Source organism: Carassius carassius, chromosome 2 (genome assembly GCF_963082965.1).
Source record: "Carassius carassius chromosome 2, fCarCar2.1, whole genome shotgun sequence".
In the NCBI taxonomy this organism is placed as follows: domain Eukaryota; kingdom Metazoa; phylum Chordata; class Actinopteri; order Cypriniformes; family Cyprinidae; genus Carassius; species Carassius carassius.
In genome coordinates this window covers 10987418-10995665 of record NC_081756.1, presented here as the reverse complement: position 1 = coordinate 10995665, position 8248 = coordinate 10987418, and the positions used below count along the sequence as shown (strand labels likewise).

The 8248-nt window shown below is 36.8% G+C and overlaps 1 protein-coding gene across 1 annotated transcript; it reads right to left on the bottom strand.

Annotated features, from left to right (window-relative positions):
• Positions 1-246: 246 nt before the first annotated feature.
• LOC132102295 (ras-related protein Rab-1B) lies at positions 247-8130 on the bottom strand. Its single transcript, XM_059507246.1, has 6 exons — positions 7822-8130; positions 4863-4935; positions 4139-4234; positions 3858-3953; positions 3295-3426; positions 247-2605 (listed from the first exon to the last, which is right to left on the bottom strand). Exons 1-6 carry the CDS (start codon positions 7833-7835, stop codon positions 2411-2413), a joined length of 606 nt encoding a protein of 201 aa, XP_059363229.1. The 5' UTR covers positions 7836-8130; the 3' UTR covers positions 247-2410.
• Positions 8131-8248: the final 118 nt, after the last annotated feature.

Genomic DNA, 8248 nt, shown 5'->3' with positions numbered 1-8248 from the left:
TTCTCATTATTCTAAATACTGATTCTCATTACACTCTACATTATACGGTAATAAATTTATGAGAATCATCCAGATAAAATTATTTTTATTATTAAAAATGACAAATATTTTGTGCTTACCACAGACATGTTCCTGACGGAAATGATCAGTCATCAAATTTCCAGCGAACACAGGAAGTGATACTTACCTCACCACCCACGCACCATTTCACTCGACACAACAAAAATACAAGCAGGAAAAGCCATATTTAAGTCTCATGTTGATCATTTTATTATATATATTTATAATATGTACAGAAAAGAGAAAACGAGATCAATCCCAGCTATGAAACAGCACCGGGGTGAGCAAGCAAAGGGCGATAGAGAAACAGCGTGTATATTAGAGAAGGAAACTGCTAAAGAGGTGCTTGCCATTTTACCATCGCCGCGTCTTAATTCAAAAAAATTAGATGTGCAAATGACATGGGTAAAAAGTAAAAAGACAAAAAGCATAAGAACGCTCCATCACATTCATAAGTAACCACCCCCCACCCTTCATCTTTCTGCGATCCCCACACATTACCAAATACTAAATTCATAGATCAAAAGACAGCAGGCGTCCCGAGAAGTGACTAGTGACCCTTCTGAACGCATCCCAAAAAAGCACTTGTTTAGTGTGTGCATGAGTGCGGGCTTTAAATGAGACTATTTTTTTCCACACAGACGTTAACATGGGATCCATGACACGGACCTGTTTTAAAATCAACGGAATGTTCCCAAACGCAGTTGCCCCTTGCCCATTCTTCCTTCCCAGCCATTGCACACGCACCCATATTCCTGCTACTGCTCCCTCCAACCCCACGTTACCAGTTCACTTACAAAATAGTACAAGCAAAACCAGCACACAATATGAGACAAGAACGTGTGGTTACTTAGCATTGCATGTTAGTTGTGTAAAAACTAGATTACACTGGCTCAGTGAGAGACAATGATATAATATCACAATGGGGAGACTAGTTAAGACCAAGTGACGCACTAATACTAGTGAAGTTCACAAACTCTATCTACGGTTTCTAGATCCACATTGTACATAATAAAACAGCCAGGTCAAAAACACTGTCATCAGACCAATCATTTGCCGTTTTTGTTTGAAAATGCTGATAAGATTGAGTTGTAACTATGTGGACAAGATTGCAGGATCCATATAAAACTCTTTGAACACCGAAGGCGACATCTGAATGAGCTTCTAGACCTTTAAAGATCTATCTGTAGGTAGATTTGAAAGCTAGAATCTAAGTGTACGAATATGTTTCATTAAAGAACATGGGAGGTCATATCCGGTCTTCGACACTGGACCAGTCAATCCCAATATTCCTAGATGCAATACACAATATTCCCACACAAAAACCGGATCCATGGAACTACCACGTATTCATTGGTGGCGAAATTAAGGTGCTTCAGAAATATGCAAATATTTTTACCGTATGCAAATAAATACAAAGCACAAACAAAGCATGATGGACTGTTTTTGGTAGCAGCGACTCAATAAGAATGGGAAAACGACACCAAATTATAGAACTGAGGTTTCAAACCAAAGCCACAAAACGGTTGACTACATTAAGAAACAACCTCAACATGTCAAGACGGTGTTCTTGCATTCATTATGAACCTGCGATAGCCAAACATTCAAAAGTAGCAGAGGTCACTGAGGTAACAGAGGGAACAGTAGCTTTCATCGACCAGCCTAGACCCCCCAAATTCAGATTATGAGCAAAAAACATCCCTTCCCCAACCTGACTACATCGATGACAGCATTAAGCCTTCATTAGAAAAAAAAAAAAAAACCTACAGAAAAAAAAAAAAATCAGTCTTAAAATTCACCATAACAATAATATACTAATAGGAGGAGAACAAGTATAGAATATTGCTGACTTGTATGCAGTTGACTTCCTGTCGATTCCGCCTCAGAAGCCATGCTTTCGCCAACAAAACCTCATTCAAGGGATGACTTGTGAGAAAATTAGAAAATCTACAGAGATAGGTTAACGTTCTTAACACAACCTCGCCTGTTGTTTAAAAGGAGGATTTGAGAATCGCCCCTAGATCTGCTCTCATTTATTTCTATTCATGGACATATGACTGTACCAAAGCTCCATCCTGGACTAAGCACAGAGGGTGGGGACATGGATATGGGCAGGGTTATTAATCAGCACAGGGAGGAAAAAGGGGGTGAGGTGTCTTACACAAAAGGAATGGATAAGGAGAATAAAAACAAGAAGACTATGTCATCATAAATGAAGCCGTAAGGCTGTTAGACGTTGCCTCTTAATGCAGTGGTTCCTCCCATGACAATGCTTTTTTTTTTGGTGTGTGTGAGAAAATTCGTTTGACAGGGAAAGGGATGGTTGTGTATGTGTGTACGCTCGGGCTCTTCAACAGCAGCCGCCGCCAGACTGCCGCACAGGAGTGCTCTCGATCTTCAGGTTGGGCTTGTCTCCTCCAGTTGTCGCTCCAGGCCCCATGCGCTTCTTGATTTCAGCAGCCATTGTCATGAAGGCCTGCTCCACATTCGTGGCATTCTTAGCACTCGTTTCAAGGAAGGGGATTGCTAAAGAGTCAGCAAATTCCTTAAAGGTAAAAAGAAACCAGAGTGAGAATCATTCAAGTGCTTGGCACTTAAAGTCAAACCAAAAATTATTCAGACACATTTGTTTGTTTTTTTACTAGTGTGTGCAGGACACTTATAGTTCATTTATGTAAGTGAGGATAGCAAAATAAAGTAAACTGTAGCATACGATACCCAAAAATTCTTCATAGTGTTTTTTTTTTTACTTCATACCAGTAAAATTGATAATTTAGGACCAGTAATTATTCAGACACTTTGACCAGACCATGTTTGCTTGAGTGTTATCTGACATTATCAAGATGAATTTATTCAAACACAGTTTAACTCGGAGTTCTTGTCATATTTTATAACCATTTTCTGAACTATAGCAAATAAACTGTGATAATGTGTGAAACTTTGAAGCTGTCTGAATACATTTCGGTTTGACCACATGTATAACTGTCATTTTGAAAGTAAAATTTGAAATTATGATGTTATTTCGCTAACGTGACATAAGACGTGATATGAGAGGTTCCTAGGTGGTTACTTACAGGCAGTCAAAATGAGCTCATTATTATGTACATTATTGTGCTACCCTTTTGTCACAGAACTGGGAAGCAATTTGGCTTGTAAAGCCCACAAGTTTGGACAAAAAACGGAACAGAGATTTCAAATGAGAAATTAATAAATATTAAATTGACGCATCAATACCTTGGCTGTTGTGTAGTCCACTACTTTCTTGGTGGTGAGGTCACATTTGTTCCCCACAAGCAGCTTGTTGACGTTCTCGCTTGCATAGCGGTCTATCTCCTGTAGCCACTGTTTCACATTGTTATATGATTCCTTTAGAGAGAGAAAGACAGAGAAAATAACTCTTAATTTCAACCCTTTGTGTGTTAATGATGCAGTATTATTATTTTTAAATTACATTTCTATCTATGGGAGGGTCAGAGAGCTCTCGGAATTCATCAAAAATATCTTAATTTGTGTTCCAAAGATGAACGTCTCATGAAGGTCTTATGTAATTAATGACAATTTTCATTTTTAGGTGAACTATCCGTTTAAGTTAAACAGAAATATATATAAATCAAGCACATATATAAAAAATTCAACTGAAAATCTAAAAATAAAATGCTAAATCAAAATATGAATGCATTTTTAATAGTATAAACAATACTAAAATAACACTGATGTTATCATCAATGTAATTTCAACTTTCTATAGACAATAATTAATTATCAAACAAAGGAGGTTAATTACTGATGACGTCTCACCTGATCTGTGACATCATAGACCACAATGATACCGTGAGCCCCTCGATAGTAACTCGAGGTGATGGTTCGAAATCTTTCTTGCCCTGCAGTGTCCCACTGAAAGAAAGAAAGAAAGAAAGAAAGAAAGAAAGAAAGAAAGAAAGAAAGAAAGAAAGGTTTGGCCCCATTAATGAGTCAGTTTCATCTATTGACCCAAGCAAGCCAGTCATCATGATGTACTGGTCATGCTGTCATGGAGCTTGTGAAAAATGAGTGTTATGAGTAAGAATGTATGGACTTACAATCTGTAGCTTAATGGTTTTGCCATCAAGTTCAATGGTGCGGATCTTGAAGTCCACGCCTATGGTGCTGATGTAGCTCTCAGTGTATGTGTCATCCTGAAGGACCACAGACAAACAGAAAGGAAAATTTTAAACATATGTGACCCTGGAGCACAAAACCAGTCTTAAGTCACCTAAGTATATTTTAAGCAATAAAAAAAAAACATTGTATGGGTCAAAATTATAGATTTTTCTTTTATGCCAAAAATCGTTAGGATTAAGTAAAGATCATGTTCCATAAAGATATTTTGTAAATTTCCTACAGTAAATATATCAAAACTTAATTTTTGATTAGTAATATGTATTGCTAAGAATTCATTTGGACAATTTCAAAGGCGATTTTCCCAGTATTAAGATTTCTTTTTCAGGTTCCAGATTTTCAAGTAGTCATATCTCGGCCAAATATTGTCCGATCCTAACAAACCATACAGCAATGGAAAGCTTATTTATTCAGCTTTCATACTGAATGAATTGAATGATTGAAAATGTACAATAAGACTGGTTTTGTGGTCACATATTTACATCTGTGGATATACTAAACCTCACAATACATTGTAAAAGCAATCTACTATAAAATACATTCAATCAATTTGGTATGAGTTGCAGACTGCATGTTTTCAGTAGATTTATCATTCATGTTTGGCAGCAAAAGCTGACAAAACAACCCATCTGTGACTGTACTCACAGCAAATCTCAACAGCAGACACGACTTCCCGACTCCAGAGTCACCGATGAGGAGCAGTTTGAAAAGGTAGTCACTAAAATTGAGAAATACAACAGTAGCACATTAAAAACAGAACACCAACATGAATATATTTCAGTTTTGACTATTTGGTTAACCTTTATATCTTATGACTTTTACACGTCAGACTGATTTTTATACCATTATTAATACCTCAAGTTTTATTTTATCACACCATACAGTGTTGTTTTAGTATTATTTATATATTATTAATATGTTGTATTAGTTTTTATTTGTTACTTTTTTAGTTTTCACTTTAATTTTATCATGCTTTGTAATTTAGTTTTGTCACTAAAATGGAGAAACCATATCAATACTTAAATTAAATATCAACATGATCATATTTCATTTTTGAATAAAAATGTAACCCTTATATCTGAGGAAATTATAAGTCAAATGGGTTATTAAAATGGCATAAAACAAAATAAAATAACTCAAGTTTTATTTAGTAGTATTATCTATATAGCCTACTATTACAGTATTTATAAATATTTTGCATTAGCATTTTTAGTTTCATTTTAATTTGTTTTCTAAATGTTATGCATTTTATTTTAGTTTTGTGATATTTCTATTCATCTTAAAAAAAATTTTTTTTAGTTATTTTAGTACTTCAACTTATTTTATTTCAGTTCATTCAGTGTCATGTCTAGTTTTGTTTATGTTTCCTAATGTCAAGTTTTTCATCGAATGATAATTAACAAAAACTTTGTTCGTTTGGCTAATGTGAACATTACAAAATATCTCTCTTCATTCACAGTAAGACCAACAGCAAAGATGTTTGGGTTGTAAAGAGATCTGTGTGCGTACTGACCTTTCCTATGTTAATATATCAATGACACTTCATTGCATAGTACTGAACTAATCATATAGCACATATATAGAGATTAAACTTATCTAAAATAAAAAAGGAAGCATTAGTATTGCTAAAATGTTAACTGGTTTGGAAACAAGTTCTAGAATCAACTGCCACTTCCAACCAACGGCCAGGAATCTACTTCATGGTGATGGTGAAGTAGGCTAAAAATTAAATCTGCATGAACAAAGTCTCCCCTGCCTAGGCTGCCAACAGCTCAAAATACAGCTGAGACTTATTCCAGCATAATGAATGACTGTCGCAATGAAGGACCTACTCTTGTGTCTGAATTCAAGTACTAGCATTAGACAAGCTGAGAAATGTTGCATCACTCAACAGTTGTGAAGCAATCATGACTCGGAGCATGCTGATGATACACAGAGTGCACACATCTGTCAAGAGAAAATCAAGAGGTGTTATAACCACAAACAATAAGAGAAACTTCAGGGGGCGTTTACACGAAAACGTTTTCAGCAAAAAAAGGGAAACTTTTAATGGTGTTTTGCCTGTTAGTTTACATGACAACTGCGTTTTAAGAACTGAAAAGCATATTTTTGAAAACGGGTTTTGAAGTGCAAGTTTTTGAAAACGCCACAGTTACCGTTTCCGTGTAAACACCTAATATGGGAAACTTTGAAAACGGTAACGTCATGCGCGAGTAGTACATGTTATTTTTGTAGACATGTGCAGTATGTAATCATTTTAAAGGCAAGTGCGAACAAACATTTACATTTCATTTTGAAAATGCTGTCATATGTATGTGACATATTTAAAAATGCAAGGGAAAAACTTTTCCATTTTTGACTACATCAAAACCATGTAAACATAGCCTCAATATCAAAGCGTTTCAGCATTCAGTACCCCGTTTTAACAAGTGAATTTCAGTCAAACACTTTGCAATAGAAACCACCATAAACTAGATATTAGTGAGTCTGTTAATTGGCAATGCTGATACATTTTAGTTAAAAATAAAAAGTAAAAGAATGTACACTTACAAACTGACATTTTAAAGCGTACATCTTCGCCATTTACAACACACAAAGTAAGTGAAATCTGTTTTGGGCATCCTGACAGGGTCCGACATATAAACACTTCCTCAACCAATGGCACAAGTATAGGGTGGGGCTACCAGATTAACTGACCAATGGCACAAGTATAGGGTGGGGCTACCAGATTAACTGACCAATGGCACAAGTATAGGGTGGGGCTACCTGATTAACTGACCAATGGCACAAGTATAGGGTGGGGCTACCTGATTAACTTACCAATGGCACAAGTATAGGGTGGGGCTACCTGATTAACTGACCAATGGCACAAGTATAGGGTGGGGCTACCTGATTAACTGACCAATGGCAAACAGGGGAGAGTTAGAAACATGTTTGTGTATTTGTTGCCAGTGAAACCGATGCATTTAAATCACTACTGATGGTTTATGACAAGTAATCAATTTCAATCAGTTACTGGATATTCATGCAATATTCAAAAGTATTCAACTAAAGACGTCTTTATGAACACAGACTTGTAAGCTGCCCGCATGCAACTAAGAAAACTCAAAAAGCCTCTTTCCGTGACCACTTCCAGCTCTAACACTGGCTTTCAATTCCCAGGCCTAATAAAAACCACATGACACCTGAATACATCGCGATGGTGCACGTAAGCACATATGCAAGATCATTTTCTGAGAGCTGGATTCAGTCTGGCGTCAGTACACTTATGACGTCTCTATGATGACGTCATAAATGTACTGTATCCTCCAGAAGAAACACACCAAAATGACGTCACGCATTACGGCAAATGCTAACATTGTGTACTATTAACACTAAATAACGACAGTTATACGCTTTAAACGTTGAATGATGAATAATGCTACCAGTTGTAGTAAGAAACCGTCTAATAGAGGCTGAGTAAGGAAATATCCTTTGAATTCGCAGTTAGTTCCGGACGTTGTTAGCCGTTCAAGCTAACGTTAGACAAAGCTACTCACACTGACGCTTCGTGACTATACAAACACTGACATCCGCAACACAAGTCTGAGCGACAAATACTCACTATTCTGGATTCATGGTGTGTTTGTGTCGTAGTCGTTGGGTTCAGCAGGCGATCTGATTCTTTTCTCTGTGAGCAGAGTCAAAAATGATGAAGAGGATGACTTTCTCTGGTTTTCGCTGCGTTCTCTGGTTTACGTAACCCCTTCCGATCACACCTCAGCGCTGTCTTCTCGTTGGATTCACTCACTTGACGGACATTACTGACCATATAACGCAAAACACTGATATTTTGTTCTGCTTTTCTTCCTTCCGATCTGCCCCTCGCTCGAAGAACAAGATGGCTGCGCAGGTGCGGCAGTGACATCAGATGACGTGGCATCACGGACGGATCTCACAGACACAACCAACCCAGAGATTCAAGATATTCAACTCATCAAATAAGCTTATGAACTATACACACACATATATATTTGAAACCTACGGAATTC

Bases quoted from the DNA above. Each gene is read 5' to 3' on its own strand.
- LOC132102295 (XM_059507246.1), bottom strand. The intron at 4,235-4,862 runs GTGAGTACAGTC...GTGGTCCTTCAG, and splicing joins GTCTGCTGTTGAGATTTGCT to GATGACACATACACTGAGAG. The intron at 3,427-3,857 runs GTGAGACGTCAT...CTCTCTCTAAAG, and splicing joins TCTATGATGTCACAGATCAG to GAATCATATAACAATGTGAA.